This window comes from Suillus subaureus (genome assembly GCF_016647635.1).
Source record: "Suillus subaureus strain MN1 chromosome Unknown BJ212scaffold_39, whole genome shotgun sequence".
Classification (NCBI taxonomy): domain Eukaryota; kingdom Fungi; phylum Basidiomycota; class Agaricomycetes; order Boletales; family Suillaceae; genus Suillus; species Suillus subaureus.
In genome coordinates, this window is record NW_024538595.1 from 1 (window position 1) to 14,914 (window position 14,914).

Here is a 14,914-nt window from a genome sequence, read left to right on the forward strand (position 1 = left end):
CTCATTTCTCCTTGTCTCCTTAACTTTAGTAGCCTTCTGTATCTCTCCTGCATCATCTGAAACTGTACTCCGCCCTCTTGCAACTTTCTTGCATACTCTCGTGCCTTCTCATACCGTCTAATGCTGACTCGCATGCCATTGATTTCACCTTTTTCTCCCTCCATTCCGCCGCTTCATGCATCATGACTCCCTTCGCTTCGATACTATCTTACGTTCACACTTTGTTTCTGTATTTGTTGGCTATAGCCTATAGTTGAGTGTACTTTAGTGGCTACTGCAGATTTGATGTACCCATTATTGTGATCGAATGAGAATGCATATAAGTTTATTACCCACTCAAGGGATCGCCGGGAAACACAAATATCGCGAGAGTTGTAGCGGCATGTACCAAGAGATACCAATATGACAAGGCTCCACGACTAGCTCCGAGTCACCACGTGTCATGGCGAAGCTGTATTTTACGTTCATTCATAACTGTATCACTCAGCGCTTGCAATGATAGTACTAGTGCTTATGTTCTCCGGGATCGAATCTTCAGTCTGAGGGGTCACATCACCACCCCTGAGGTCCTCACACCAGGGCATTCACGCCGTGGGTCCTTAGACTAGATTTAACTGACCTACATAGAGTATCACTCTGCAAACGACATAAATTGGAATCCAAAAAAGGGCGCCCCTGAAGGTGCTGCGTGCCGCATGGTGAGGCGTTGGGTGTAGTCACTCATTCCCGGGCCATGACCCGGGATTGAACGTCCCCTTTCACTGTCAAAACATTCAAATCAGGTAGCCGCCACCATTACCGCTGCGGCGGATCTCCATTGCCAGATGAGCTTGGCATTCCGGATCTCCCCCATTTCATTCGGCGTTTTTCATATGATCAACTTCTCGACATGTTCGCTATCAACGCCCTCGGTACAGTACACAATGTACATTGTATGGTAGCAATAAATCTATTCATCGAGGACATTATCAACTTGTGGAAACTCCAGATCCTTGATTCCTTCTGCATCTAAGTCAAGAAGCTCATTAAAAAGTCCTAGTCATTCCTCGGCGCGAGAACAACTGAGTAATTCTCTAATCCAGTGGGTGAATGAATCAGCGGCGGGCACTGAGTGCATCATTTCCTCAGCGGAAAAAAACTTCCTCCCCGTCAACATCTTGGATGAGGTTTTCTGCGAGTTGAGTTATTCCTTGCCTCCTGAAGGTGATGCTGCGCCGCTCTCATTTACTGTTTCTTGCCAATGGAGCATCCGAGTCATCGACTATTTCACCAGTGTAAGCCGCTTCTTGACGTCACAGTCTCAGGAATTAGCAGGATAGGTAAAGTCGGGCGTGCAGACTCTAGATCAGATGATGAATGGAGAGCTGGTGTGGTGAAAATGATTGGTTGTATGTAGCGGCACTGCCAGTGTATATGAGCCCGAACACCTCTCGCAATAATTTTTTTTTGTCATCAGATTGAGTCGTTAATTCGAGGTCAGTGTTGAACATATTTTTCGTCATATGCGTCTTTCCTTTATGCGGTGAATATGCTGTCCAGCCGCAGTTCCAAATAAATGTCCTCCGTGTGTAATTCACATTGGCCGCCTTCGCGCAGGCGTTTCCTTGGCAGGTTTCCACCTTCATGCATTTGATTCTGTATACACTTAATTTGTCGTGACTAGGCGTAACAGTATTTCCTTGGCAGTGTTCCACCTTCATGTATACACTTAATCTATTGTGGCTAGGGCTTGCAAAAGTGAAATTGAATGTTTCATTGGTGAAATACTGCAGTGGTCGAGCACGAAGATGAAGAGGTGCCTGTGACATGGTTCATATTATTGTTAGGTTTGCTCTGGTAATATACAGCGATAAATACAGCGGACTGTGAAAAATGTATGCGCAAATCAAACCGTCACCAAACTCATTCAGGGGTTTGAACTTGGACTCGTAACCAGTCTGGACTACGTCTTTGAGATGTTAAGTGCTTGACGTAGTCATTAACATCTCAAAGACGTAGTCCAGACTGGTCACGAGTCTAGTTTGAACTTTTGCGTGGCTATTGTTTTTTTGTTGACGGCGGCGGCGGCGCCTGAAATGATTTCCTTTTTCTGACAAGGTTCAGGCCTGGCCCTCCCTCACATTGATCATCATCACCGTTCCAGATCTCCCGCAATCATGTCGCCGTTTTGGCGCAAGACTGCACATATGATGAATCGCACACGAAATACCTTCATACCCAGTTTTTTATGATCCCTTGTATCACCCAATGTATCACTGCGATGTCTTTTTCACTTTCTGTGCGTGGTTACAGCAATTCACGTCTTGAGCCAAATCTCCCTGCCGAGAGCCCCGCATCTGATGTTCTGGTACGCCTGGGACAAGATAACATCTTATTTTCACGCGCTCACTTTGAGATGGCGTCATACATGCACTGTAATGTGCTCCTGAGCGCTTTGCCCATCACCCTAGTGCGGTTCCTTTGGATACTCGTTTCTCTCTTGTAGCCACACTACTAAATGCTGATCCTGCCCGGGTTTGCTCATATGCCTTCGTACCATGCGGATAACCTAAATGCGCTGTCGGCTCCCACTCCCCGCACTGTTACCCAGTGCCCCGGCTGCCACCGATCCGTCAAGTGACTGACAACTGATACAGTGCAGGTAAATAGGCAGTGTAGAATAGGCCGGTCAAATGTAAAAAGATACTACCTGTAACTTAAGGCGATCTCAATGGCCTGCAAATACAAAAGGCGTTGGGTGGACTAAAGCCAACGAGATTTTACATGAACAGCACTGAACGGCTATCATTGAAATATTGACGGGAAGGCCATTCCTGTGAAGGGTGTTGAACGCGACTCTGGGTCCTGGGAAACGCCGGCCAGACACCAGGAACGATAGAGACATATGTATTGCATAGATCGTGGAACGTTGTGTACAAGCCTTCGGGAAGGAATTGACTGGTCAAGGGCGTCCGAGTCGGGGATTTGTGCGGGCCGCCGCTACTAACTGCTGCGCAACCTATGTGACGTTCTATACATAAGCACTGTTTCACGACAAGGGCGGAGTTGCAGGAATATGAAATATCTGGCCCTACTAACTTGCGTATATTCTAGCTTGGGTCTGTTCAGTTGGTGGATCAAGTACCATCTATCTGCTCTGAGGTCAGAACAATGACAACAGCCCTTAAAGTGTTGGGAAATGTGCATAAATATTATGCTACGGTACCTCATGATGATATTGAGGCATGCAGCTGGCTCTGGATGCACGGCGCACGAGTCAGTGACTGCGTTGTGGGAGTTCCAGTTCGTTGTGTTACATGGTGTTCTACGAGGCTGAGCACTGAGCGAAGCAAGGGATCGGAGACTTGACAGTTTGAGTTAAAGAGTTTGTATAATTACTGAGTCTGCCCTTTCGTAGTGTGGCGAATATTTGGCTCGGGATTAGTAAACGTAAACGGGCGCGCGTCATCATGTGAAGTGACAAATCCGAATTTTTGTAGCATTCTTCTCGGATTTTAGTTTTTGTCTACTGGGTATCCCACTATGCTCAGGACTGTTACACGACTGCCACTGCGCAGATATGTCCATACGAATGCCGGCTCGAGCGCGCGTGTATTCAAAAGTTATCCAACCAGGTCTGGACTTGCACTGGGAGCTACCGTCACGCTTGCTGCATACATGGCTTGGTCGCTGAGCTCGGATAGTCAGCGAATATTACTCGATGCTCAACCTGTGTCCGGTACGTGTTCATTTAGATCAACAGTAAGCGCTGTTCTGACACGTTCGTAGCACGTAAGAAGCTTCCGGTCTCCACAGCTCCCTCACCTCCCGCTGCAGACTCTCCAGCTCCAATACAACAAACAGAAGAGGCATCCCCTGAGACGTCAGTACCCGTGATAGAGGAGGACGCGGATAAAACACCACCTGCCGCACCAGCAGAAGCACCAAGTGAAGAACAGTCATCTGGAGGTGCCTATAACCCAGTGACAGGTGAAATCAATTGGGACTGCCCGTGCCTCGGTGGAATGGCCCATGGTCCATGTGGTCCACAGTTCAGAGAGGCCTTTTCATGTTTCGTCTACTCTGAAAAGGAACCAAAAGGTATTGATTGCGTGGAAAAATTCAAGGCCATGCAAACCTGCTTCCGGGAACACCCCGACGTGTATGGGGAGGGTAAGCTTGTTTTCCCATTAGGAAATCTCTTATGCTTATTCCGTCGCAGAAATTATGGACGATGATGATGACGATGAATCCCAGGGTCAAGCTACGCCCTCATGATGCCAAGATTTCCGAGGTGGAGTACGCAACTCTAGATGACATACCTCGGGAACCTGCCCAGCCCCGGCATCCCTCATCACCCGTTTCCACATCATAAATCTAGAGCGCCGTTATCCTACTTGGAGTATCATGTTTAATTATCCCTCATATATTCACCACTCAATTCGGCAGCCTACATGACCATACATAGCGCACGGAATTCACTACAAAGAATTATGCTGAAAGGGTATATGGAATCTCGTGTCAGTTTGAGAACCGCTTCTCTATGACCTGGTCCTTCAATTTATAGCCATTGGCAGCAAAAAGCTTTGAGCGTAAGAAGGTCGATGTGTCATAGATGTCATGCTCCTTCGCCTAGAGAACCAGTGAGCTCACGACAACTCCTACGAAGGTACCACTCACCCGTTCATCAAGCTCAGACATTTTGACCGTGATAAGCTCAGGTTGTTCGTGTCTCTGTAGTTGGTGGAAACGGGCCTTTTCCTTCACAATCTGACCAAGAAGGAAAGCTAAGAGCTCTTCATAATCACGGGCTTGTGTCAAGTATTTTCGGAAGCCCTGCCCAAACCATCAGTGCCTTTTCTGATCTCAAGTGGTGGAGTACTATACCCTTTCAAGGGTCTTCTTGATTGACATCTTCTGAGTGCTGACAAAACTCCCTACCGCAACGGAGATAGCCATGTCAATATCATCAGCGCGAACGTATTCCCGCAGGGCCATTTTTGCACTGGCTTCGGCCATCCGAATCATGCTCTCCAGGTGTCGGACAGTGATGGGGTATGAACCTGTTGCTAGTGACTCGCGACGGAGATCAGAAAACAAGCGCGCCAATTTATCCTGGTCCATAGTCATAGAGCTTCGGGCGTATCTTCTCTCGGGCATACATGATGTATTTGCGGAGGATATCTTGGGGTATAATCTGTCCAGTTTAGGGAGGACCACAGCTTCAGAGACCTGAATAGACTTACATCGGCATCAAGGGTCGTGCCAACATCCATCTCATCTCTGTCAGCCTCGAACTTGGGATGACTGCGGAGATGACTTCCAACGACGAATCGGGCTAGTAGTTCGTCTTGCACCGGATCTACGTTGTCTTTGACAACACACAGCACGTCAAACCGAGACAGGATGGGTTCTGTCAGCTCGACGTTTTGCTGGAAGGGAATTGTTGGGTTATATCTTCCGCGAATAGGGTTAGCAGCGGCAATTATGGCACATCGAGCTTGCAACGTCGTGACGATGCCAGCTTTTGAGATCGAGATGGATTGCTGTTCCATCGCTTCATGAATAGACGTCCGATCCGCATCGTTCATCTTGTCAAATTCATCAATGAGACATGTTCCTTTATCGGCAAGGACAAGAGCGCCTCCCTCCAGCGTCCATTCCCGAGTTACGGGATCCTTGCGGACGCTGGCAGTCAGACCAACAGCCGATGCACCTTGACCAGTTGCGAAAACAGACCGGTGAGCTGTCTTCTCCGCGTACTTCAGGAATTGCGACTTCGCCGTTCCAGGGTCACCCAAGAGCAGTACATTGATGTCACCACGGATGCGGTGTTTACGGTTGATGTCCTTCGTAACACCACCGAACAGGGAGAGTGCGAGGGCCGTTTTGATGTCTTCGTGTCCGTAAATAGAAGGCGCAATAGACTTCACGATACGCTTCCGAATACGTTCGTCTTGTGCGAGGGCGCGCATCTCCTTCTCGTCTTCCTCGGTAAGACGGAACGCCGCAAAAAGATCTTCCTTCTTGTTGATATGGTTGGCCTCGATGATTGTGGAGAATACTGGGAACCCGTTCTTCGAATTAAGAGAGGCGTCGAAGTTGTTCCTATATATCCCAGTCACTTCCTACGCTGACGTGCTTAGTGTGGGTTATCGAAAGCGCCTAACATTACTTACAATTTCCTCCCCAGGCTTTGCCAGGTCGATGAGGTCCCATAGGAGAACAACTTCACGATGCCTTGGTAGACGCCCCGGAGGGACCGACCCAGGGGACTCTTGCAACGTCATTTTCTGGTAATTGCGGTACACCGTCTATCATGCAGCGTTTAGCAGGTATTATCATAATTTCGAAATGTGACCAACCTGCTCGGAGTTAACAGGGAACGGGCCCTTGCTCTCGCAGTTGGCACAAAAGCTGACTTTGACCTCCTTTGTTGCATCCTGATAGAATGGGCCGAGAACAGCACCACATTTTCGGCAGTCAAATTTGACGTATTTCAGCTGCGGGAATACACCACTCCGTCGAGTTACAACACCAGTAACTCGGACTAAATTGTTTAGGTTGGAACGTCGGAGATCACGGAGCGAGGAGCTCAACGGAAGGTCTGCAATGCGAACATGGACTTCCGAGTGGATCCGTTCGTACGATGGGTAATACACGAGAATAGCATTCAGGGCAACCTCGTCGAAGATTGTAAGCATGGCGGCCGGGGAGTTTGTCAAGAAGTAAGCCAAGATAGGCTTAGACATCGCTAGATGAAGATAAGATACTTCTAGTGACTCGGCATTTGCTGCAACAGGCCATCAGTAATTCTGCAAAAGATATAGACTAACTATACGGACTTTCTCCAAGATTACGAATGCGCTGGCCATAGACTGATGCGCCGTTTTCGTCGACGTAGGTCATCAAAAACTGCCGGAAATGTTTGACAATTGATCGGCGAACGCGATCATTGGCAATCCATTCGACGATAGATTTAGCCTTGATATCACTCAGTTGCTCAAGGGGTATTTCCTAAAGAAAATGGATGAGTACACATCCGACTGACCGCGAAGATTTTCACCAACATCGTCCATACCATCCACATCATCTACATCACGACGTTCGTCGTATTGTCGCCTTGTGCGACGCTTCATTCTGGCAACGCCGAGATCATCGCCAAGAGCATCTTCATCGTCCATGTCATCATCATCCAGGAACTGAGGCGCACGGCCTCTATTAGCTGCTCGAACGCCTTGCTTTCCTGCGCGCTCAAGGCGATCACGGTGATTCATCCTTGCTTCAGCTGCTCGTCGAGCCGTTGCTGAAATTTCGTCAAAATCTCCTTCATCGTCGATGTCCCGGTCGGAGTAGCGATCCAGTAGTTCGTTTGGCGCATAATCTCTATTTTCAGTGGCATAAGAGTGAGGTACCTAGAAAAATATGGGCTTTGACACGCACGCTTCGATGTCGTCCGCAAACAAATCTTCGCCTTCGCCTTCGCCATCGTCTTCATCGTCCTCATCTATATCACGCACTCCGTCACGATCATCCAGGCTATCGTCTGTATCCGAGAAGGGTGCTGGAGGCGAAGACGGTGGGAGAGACGATTGTGAAGCTCTCCGTCTTGGAGTAGGACGTGGAGCTGGCGATGAACTGGGAATGGGAGGCGACCTTTGACGCTTTGCGCCTCTGGGAGTCTGAGACTATGATGTGTAGATTTAATAAACATCAGTCTGATTTCTGTGTCCTCCGCGCTCACCATGGTGTAGCTTTATCGAGCGATGATGCAAGGAGATGGCAAGAACAAAAACACGCGACGCGACGCGTTCAATTGTCGGAATTTAATTTTTAAAGCGCGTTCAGTTCCCACGTAAGGATATCCTCAGCCTTCAGGCTGCCGTCGCTGCCGACCAAAATCATTCCTTCTTTTGTGATATGGCTAGCGTCGACCTCGAAACCGCGATCAAACAAGAGGAGGAATACCTACGCAAGGTTCATCCTACCGTGGACAATGTTCCGGGGTGCATGACCTTGTTTGATGAATTTTTGCAATGTCACGGTATATTCTAAAAACTCTTGAAAGTGTCAGTGCTCATCAAACTTTCAGTTCTGGGGACTCAAATAAAATCTTTATACAGATACGGCCAAATGTCAGAGTGTGGGGTTAAAAAAGAAGACTTCAAATTTTGTATGAGCTTGAAATTCATGCACCCAGAACAGAAACGGGACGCTTGGATTCGCCGCCGTGCCGAGTGGTGGGCTCACAGACGGCTCGGAAAGAGCAGCGAGAATGTGTGGGATATGAGGAAGTAATGTCCGCCCTTTCAGAATATTTCTTCGCTTACTGAATCTACTTCAAGGGGTCCCCTCCCAGACTGGCCCCCAGCCCTTTCGGACAATGTCCCAGAGAACGTTGAAACCATTTCGTGAACGATCAGAATGATTTATCCTGCAGACTCTTTTTATAGGGGAGTTCGACAGCCCTGTTATATTTCTAATCCATATGTGCATGGCGGCGCCGGTCTGTCTTAGGCAGGACGCAGCCTTTGGCCTTCAAACACAATGTCCTTCTCTCGAGGGAATAAGCTGCACTCTGTTGAGCTCATATCGCACCTACTTCATTCATCCTTCCTGCGCATGATACACTCGACTTATTTGCATAATTGTGCGTTGACAGTTGAAGCTCTCCTGAGCACTGAAGCCAACTTTCCGGATGTTAGGAAGACTTGACTGTGACTGGAATATCGCATGTTCTTTGAACTATCCCAGGAAAGGAGCCGCTGCTTTTCGCTCGCCCTGATTTTCAGATAAGTACATCAGTACGGTCGCGCACGCTGACTTCGGCAGCACAATCACATACACTTTATGGGAACGGCTCGGGTAAGATCTGTCACAATTTTTTCTAAAAAAACGTCGGGAGGACGGTCGGAAGGACTGAGTTGAGGCGTTCTTCACCCACCATTCGGCAACTCCTCCAAGCGAATGTAAGCAAGCCTACAGTGTTGCGAAGTCTGTGATGATACTGTACTCTTTTTGGTGAGTTTCCTTAACATAATTTGCTGACACATTTTCGTTGCGCGCCTGGCTCACACTGTCTCTCGCTCTCCCGTGTCCGAATCCAAGTCAGTATAGCACAGTCGTTGTTCACTGTTGTTATCTTGCATTCATCTTTTGTCCACTCAGATTTTTTACATACAATTGATTGTCTTTTGTTGTTCGCACAGTTTTTTGTAGCTCGCACATTCTCCCATCGCTTTCAGTCGGTTTCTGCTAGCTAGCAATGGTAATACTTCTATTTGTATGATTGCGCCCTCCCATGTCAGTGTGTATATACTTAGCTCGATTTTCCAACAGGACTGGCCAAGTTTGCCCACATCAACGGATGTTGGGGAAACAGGCTTCTTGACTGCCCCAGCTCCATCCACGGATAAGACTGTGAGACCATTTTTGCCGACACAATCTTTGCCGACATGTTAGTATGGAAGGAACGACCGTCTTCCTTTGTCTATGGTCTGCCTAAGGGAGACTTAGCCAACATCTACTTGGCCCAATAAAATCCATTTTTCGGTAGGCGCCAATGTGATCTTTGAGCTTGATGTTTTACGGCAACAATGTGGACATTAATATTGACAAAAATCTGTGTCTAGCTCGTGGATATCTGGATCTGGATGCTGCTTATCAACACCGTCATCAATACTGATGAGTCAAATGCTAGTCATACATATGGCCATTGCCATCTTTCTTTTTACTCCAACCAATGCTTACGATGTACGAATGTATACATCAGCCCCTCAAAGGGCTCTACCTGTGCTACCAGCTCATTAGCATGACATTCATCAGGGTGCCCATCTGGTCATTGTGGTACTCGCTGTCTTCCAAGTGCCTAGGATTGACTTGGTCCTGGGTGCATGCAATCCTGGTGGGGTTGATCCGCCACGCTATTTACATCCCATCATTGTGAGTTTCTTTCTTCTACAAGCCTTGGTGGATTCAAATGTGATTACGGGTCAATGTGATAGTACCGGTGTTATTTTCCCACGGCCAGACCATCGCGCACTTGTACCGACCGAAGAAGCTGAAGGTGTCTGGGCCGAGGGAGCGCCTTCTTTGCTTATCAAAGACGAGCTGAAGATATTGACTTCTGTCTCGGAAGTTGCATCGGAACGCATTCCAGGGTATTGGCATGGTCAATCAGGGGCTCTGCTAAAGCCGACCCAGGCTCCCCAACCTGGAGAAAAAATATTATACTTCTTTCATGCGGGGGGATTCACCCACGTTTCCGCACACCGGACCCACACTTCTGAATCAAAGACGCAAGCCGTTCCGAATATCTTATCGATGCGGGGATATTCTACAGTGTGCGAAGAAGGTTTTCGACGCCTCGGGTAACCCCGACGTACGACGACTACTACGAGACGAAAACTAACACAGTTCAAGTGAAAGTAGTGTATATCTATGTAATTTTATGTGTAGTTTAATGCTAGCTGGCCAGAATTTCAAAAAAATGAAGTTCAAAATTTTCGTCACAAGAATTTGAAACATTATGAGAAAAACAGTGTTGGGAGTCCGAGGAGGCATGCCCAGTGACTAGAAATGATACTACAGAACTACAGGAAGTTGTTCTGCACCGCCGCGGCATCGCTAACACATGCAAGGACTTCCGCCGTCATACCAATGCGTCGATGAGACTTATACTTTCTCACAGCGAATGCAGCTTGTCGCCCAAGTACTAAGTGTGAAATCCAGTGCAGGGTCTTGTTCCAAGTCAGACAGTAGCTCCTGCTCAGACTCGACCAGCAATGGTCCATTGTTTGGAGTTTTCGGCTGTTGACTGAAGAACGAATCAAGAGTCCCGCAACCTTGCACAGCCTTAATCCGTTGCCTTTTTTGTCGCCACTGTGTCGTCCGTGAGTCTCCTTTATAGATTGCAGGACGGTCTGAAAGCTTGCGCTTATTTCCCTGTAAGTCCGTCATCATCATTTTGCTTGGCATCGATGCCAGCATTCCATATATATAACTCACCTTTTGACTCGGAGCCCCTTTAGACTGCATGTGACGAGGAAGAAATGCCGAGTACAGGGTCTGGAGAGCTGATATATCTTCGGCTAGGCTGCCAGTCTCAGGTTCATCCTCGATACTATCCAAGTCTGTCCATACTTCTTCTTCGCCACTTGAGTGATATACATAGGTTGAATCCTGTTCTTCTTCATCAGCCTCGACGAAGGAACACTGCTGCACAAAGCGAGCGCCGCCGCGACGCTGAGATTTTGCCTGGCTCGTTTTCTTGCTCAGTCGAGGGATGCCAGTGATAAGTTTAATTTTGTTTGAAAATTTGAAACAACTTCGCAAAGAACCTGAAATTAGTAAAAACAGTGCATTTTAGGTATATTCCTTCCCAAAATCGACTACGAAGTTAACTGTATGTATCTATGGCACTGTACAGAGGCGCCGCGTTTGTGCTTCGCACACTGTAGTCTTCTCATCCGAGGCATGCGGATCCATCCCTCTACGTTATTATTTTCTTTGTACTTCCAGTTTACGTTCTTTTATCATTTCACTATGACATCTTCACACAACCTGCAGGACACGAGCTTCGTATCTTTACTCGTCATCGTCACCGCTTTGACACTTTGCCTTTGTCCCTTATCGTTCCTTTCTCCGTTCTACCTGGAACATGTGAGCCACCCAAGCTACCCGCTACGATACTTAAGGAGCACTGTAACAGTTCGCACGTCATTAAATCAAAAGTATTCTCCTAGCGTTTCAGAGTCCATCATCTCAGCCCGAATTCAAGTCTGGTTCTCAACATCTATCCGTCTTATTTTCGTCTCGATCTCCCCCTTCGAACTTGCATCTCACACTAAGTTCTTCTTGTGAAGCCACAACTAGACTAGCATGCTGTAGATAATGTCGATTTCTAATTATAAAGCTAATCCAAACGTTCGGACGGTCCTACGCCTTCGATCACTGAAGTTAACGTTGATCAATAGAAGGTGACGAAGAATCCCTGGTTGTTATTAGCTATCGGCCGTGACATCATGGGTCATCATACATCATATATCGTCGGATCAAGATTTTACAGGTCAAGTGCTACTGACAACATTATCTATTTTCAGTCCTTCAATTGGGATTACAGACTTTCAGATCCCCCTGACCTGGTATTGAAGCATTCGGATCTAAGGCCTCCAGGCTGAGCGCTGATCAGTGGTGCAGACAACATGTAATAATTCCTGTAGAGTACACAAAACATCCAAAACTTCGACGCACCGCAAGCTTAATACTTGCGATATTCGACCAATACATTATGTTACGATCCCTTCCGTCTGCCTCTCCCTACAACTGTGTACAACATGATGTTTCATGACACATAAATACCAACCTCTCCCATCGTACACCCGCCCGTGGAGGATCGTTTGAGAATGAATTGAGCGTGTTTCGTTCCAGTATTTCGTGTCGTATCTCCAGGATTCTCCGTCAATCATGCTGCCTGGCATGTGTCCATATATAGTCGTCCAATCCATGAGAAATGATGAGTGTCCCAGTGTTAGCCCGCCTATGCGGTCTTTTCTGAGTCACTAGGCTCCGAGGTTTTGCGCTCTATGCGGGCCTCCTCGGCCTCACGCATACCATCGGCATGCCAATCACCAAGATAGAAATACACAGCTGGCAAGCCCACGAAGAGAGCTCCAACAATGTTGCCAATCAAAGACGCAATCAGCGACCTGAGAAAGTAATCAGCAAATGTTGAGATGTACTGAACAAATGACTCGGTGCATACTTGCGAATGTACAGGTCGGTCGTAAGCTAGAAAGTAATTAGAAATATACCAAGTGCAGGTTAGCATGTGAAACATGTACCTCAGAGTGAAGCATAATGCTCAACGAAAGTGAAAACATATTTGCGACAACTAGTAAAAAGTATTGGTGGAAGTTTGCATCCGAATGTTCTGCGACTCACCGTGATCGAACCCGCAAGACACGAAGACCTAGAAAATATACATGAGTCGAGATCGGTACCTTTGTCGATTTCACCAACCCAAATGGGGAACCAGATGGAGACAATTTTCGACAAAGTGTCTCTGGCCCCTGTTCCTTGCTAAACAACACACCCGTATAAGTAATTGCTCGGAGCAACACTACGATATACGTACCCAAACGGCTATGCAGACAAGCCAGTTACAACCGATGCCGCGAAGGAAAATCTGATACCAGCCAGGTGTGATAGCTTTCGTACTGACGAGGTTGTTGAGACGGTGGATCTCCAAATAGTATGAAGTGACTCACATGGCAAATGACCTTACGTATGATGCATAAGGATCAGCTACCATCAGTCCGTCGTCTAGGTATGACGTGTCAACCTATACGATCTAAGCCAATGAACGCGAACTGACATTTCGAAAGGATTGCTGCAAAGAACAGACTGCCAACGAGATTTCCGAAAAAGACTAACACGATAGCGTGCTCAGTATATGAATAAAAGACTTGGGCGGTACTTACCAACAATCCAGTTGACGGGAATGCTCCACCAGGGAATCGCTCTCTTCAATACAGCCATGGGAAAGATCTATAAGTAGCGTAAGGGGTGAGAAGTAGTCTGCACAAATGCTAAACTGCCTACCATAAGATTACTCGTGAGCAGATCAAACCCTTGGAGCACAATCCTATGGAGGGGTATAACGATTAGACCATAGCCTGGCGATACTGAGGGGGCGGCACCTACATAACGAGTCCGACAGGGAATACGAGACCACCGAGAACCTTGACAATTCCGGGGTTCGAAGCTGTCAGACCTGGAGAGCCACCACTAATAATGAGGTCAAGGAGACCACCGAAGGACAACATAACACCGGCAAGAACCTAATAGCAGGATTGAGATGTTAAACCATACATGCGCGTACTTGTTGCTTACCGCCTTGAAGAAGGTCTTGTCTAACCGCGTGTTGTGCTTGGCTACAGCTTGCTCGACGAGAGCAACAGCAACTTCGGCTGGCTTGAGAGTGCTTGGGGTATACATTGGAGTAGTAGATCCAAGGGGACTGCGGGAGTCCAGACACGGTGGCATAGCCCAGCTTTTATATGTTCATAAGGGATGTTCCTGACAGGCGAAATACTAAAATAAATGGATTCTCGTGTGTAGTAGTCGGCCCTGGCCGCCGGATTTTGATCAAACAGATCTGCACGATATTTAATATAAGGGACGTTCAAGGTTTGGCGCGCACACGCAGGCACACGCCCACTACCCACGCCCATAACCCCTTCGACAAAATTCCATCTTCCCGCACAATTTCAGATGCCAAACGACCCCGTAGTACTAAACATGGTAACCTTAGGTAACCATCGGACTTTAGACTAAACGCGCCTTAAGATAGTTAACATTTTAATCAAATTTTGAGTGACCACGTGAAATATGATAGCAACATCCTATGTACTGAACGTATTGGACCGAAAGCTTAAGGACTAGTACTGTTAGGCGAAGTTTAGGAAAACTTGGGTTTAGCAGGCGTTTACAACTACTGTGCGTCGCGAGGTTTAGTCCAAAGTCCGACGATTATTTAATGTCGCAAATTTGGTTGCAATGAGGTATTCTTCAATGAAACGAATTTGCAAGAAGTCGTTATTTTTCGATAATATAGCAACCACATTGCAACGTGCCGTACTCTTGCACGGCGTATTACCCTTGCAAGACCCTTGCATTGCTATTGCAACAACAATTCTATGGCGATTTCACGGACGAATTATTAAATCCCATTTCCAAAAACCATTTTGCCTTTAAACTTTGAAATGCCTTACAAGGCGCAGCGCCGAAATCCGAATCAGGAATTCCCGACAAAGGTCACCATGTTTGGTGCGCGTGCATGGGCAAAGGGCGCACGGTCGAAGGGGTCATGGGTGTGAGCAGTGCGCGTGTGCGCCCAACGTCCCCACTAAGTGAATGATCAGGGGCCTGCCAC

At 47.4% G+C, this 14,914-nt stretch overlaps 6 protein-coding genes across 6 annotated transcripts; 3 read left to right on the forward strand and 3 right to left on the reverse strand.

Moving 5' to 3' along the window:
- Nucleotides 1-3,522: 3,522 nt before the first annotated feature.
- Nucleotides 3,523-4,257, forward strand: BJ212DRAFT_1449057 (uncharacterized protein; the record flags this gene model as incomplete). The annotated part of the gene is made up of 3 exons (XM_041338634.1): nt 3,523-3,718; nt 3,769-4,152; nt 4,202-4,257. 3 exons carry the CDS (start codon nt 3,523-3,525, stop codon nt 4,255-4,257), a joined length of 636 nt encoding a protein of 211 aa, XP_041188448.1.
- Nucleotides 4,258-4,500: 243 nt separating this feature from the next.
- BJ212DRAFT_1449058 (MCM2/3/5 family-domain-containing protein) lies at nt 4,501-7,726 on the reverse strand (the record flags this gene model as incomplete). Its single annotated transcript, XM_041338635.1, has 11 exons — nt 4,501-4,611; nt 4,660-4,815; nt 4,867-5,113; nt 5,142-5,176; nt 5,226-6,107; nt 6,159-6,293; nt 6,345-6,772; nt 6,825-6,996; nt 7,050-7,365; nt 7,423-7,667; nt 7,724-7,726. The coding sequence occupies 11 exons, from the start codon at nt 7,724-7,726 to the stop codon at nt 4,501-4,503; spliced, it is 2,730 nt and encodes a 909-aa protein (XP_041188449.1).
- A 107-nt stretch (nt 7,727-7,833) lies between these two features.
- Nucleotides 7,834-8,756, forward strand: BJ212DRAFT_662101 (uncharacterized protein). Its single transcript, XM_041343762.1, has 3 exons — nt 7,834-8,023; nt 8,072-8,273; nt 8,325-8,756. The coding sequence occupies exons 1-3, from the start codon at nt 7,900-7,902 to the stop codon at nt 8,392-8,394; spliced, it is 396 nt and encodes a 131-aa protein (XP_041188450.1). The 5' UTR covers nt 7,834-7,899; the 3' UTR covers nt 8,395-8,756.
- A 2,645-nt stretch (nt 8,757-11,401) lies between these two features.
- On the forward strand, nt 11,402-11,876 carry BJ212DRAFT_1383713 (uncharacterized protein). Its single transcript, XM_041336735.1, has one exon. It carries the CDS (start codon nt 11,455-11,457, stop codon nt 11,839-11,841), a length of 387 nt encoding a protein of 128 aa, XP_041188451.1. The 5' UTR covers nt 11,402-11,454; the 3' UTR covers nt 11,842-11,876.
- A 277-nt stretch (nt 11,877-12,153) lies between these two features.
- On the reverse strand, nt 12,154-13,715 carry BJ212DRAFT_1383718 (Formate/nitrite transporter). The gene is made up of 11 exons (XM_041336736.1): nt 13,684-13,715; nt 13,582-13,624; nt 13,461-13,527; nt 13,355-13,408; nt 13,248-13,302; nt 13,115-13,196; nt 13,000-13,059; nt 12,922-12,949; nt 12,822-12,871; nt 12,743-12,768; nt 12,154-12,686 (listed from the first exon to the last, which is right to left on the reverse strand). Coding segments are annotated over exons 1-11 (636 nt in total). The 5' UTR covers nt 13,686-13,715; the 3' UTR covers nt 12,154-12,517.
- Nucleotides 13,716-14,163, reverse strand: BJ212DRAFT_1383722 (uncharacterized protein). Its single transcript, XM_041336737.1, has one exon. It carries the CDS (start codon nt 14,023-14,025, stop codon nt 13,780-13,782), a length of 246 nt encoding a protein of 81 aa, XP_041188453.1. The 5' UTR covers nt 14,026-14,163; the 3' UTR covers nt 13,716-13,779.
- Nucleotides 14,164-14,914: the final 751 nt, after the last annotated feature.

Bases quoted from the DNA above. Each gene is read 5' to 3' on its own strand.
- BJ212DRAFT_1383718 (XM_041336736.1), bottom strand. The intron at 13,303-13,354 runs GTCAGTTCGCGT...CGTCATACCTAG, and splicing joins TGCAGCAATCCTTTCGAAAT to ACGACGGACTGATGGTAGCT. The intron at 13,060-13,114 runs GTACGTATATCG...TGTGTTGTTTAG, and splicing joins TTGTCTGCATAGCCGTTTGG to CAAGGAACAGGGGCCAGAGA.
- BJ212DRAFT_662101 (XM_041343762.1), top strand. From the start codon at position 7,900: ATGGCTAGCGTCGACCTCGAAACCGCGATCAAACAAGAGGAGGAATAC. The intron at 8,024-8,071 runs GTATATTCTAAA...TCAAACTTTCAG, and splicing joins TGAATTTTTGCAATGTCACG to TTCTGGGGACTCAAATAAAA. The intron at 8,274-8,324 runs GTAATGTCCGCC...ATCTACTTCAAG, and splicing joins AATGTGTGGGATATGAGGAA to GGGTCCCCTCCCAGACTGGC.
- BJ212DRAFT_1383722 (XM_041336737.1), bottom strand. From the start codon at position 14,025: ATGCCACCGTGTCTGGACTCCCGCAGTCCCCTTGGATCTACTACTCCA.
- BJ212DRAFT_1383713 (XM_041336735.1), top strand. From the start codon at position 11,455: ATGCGGATCCATCCCTCTACGTTATTATTTTCTTTGTACTTCCAGTTT.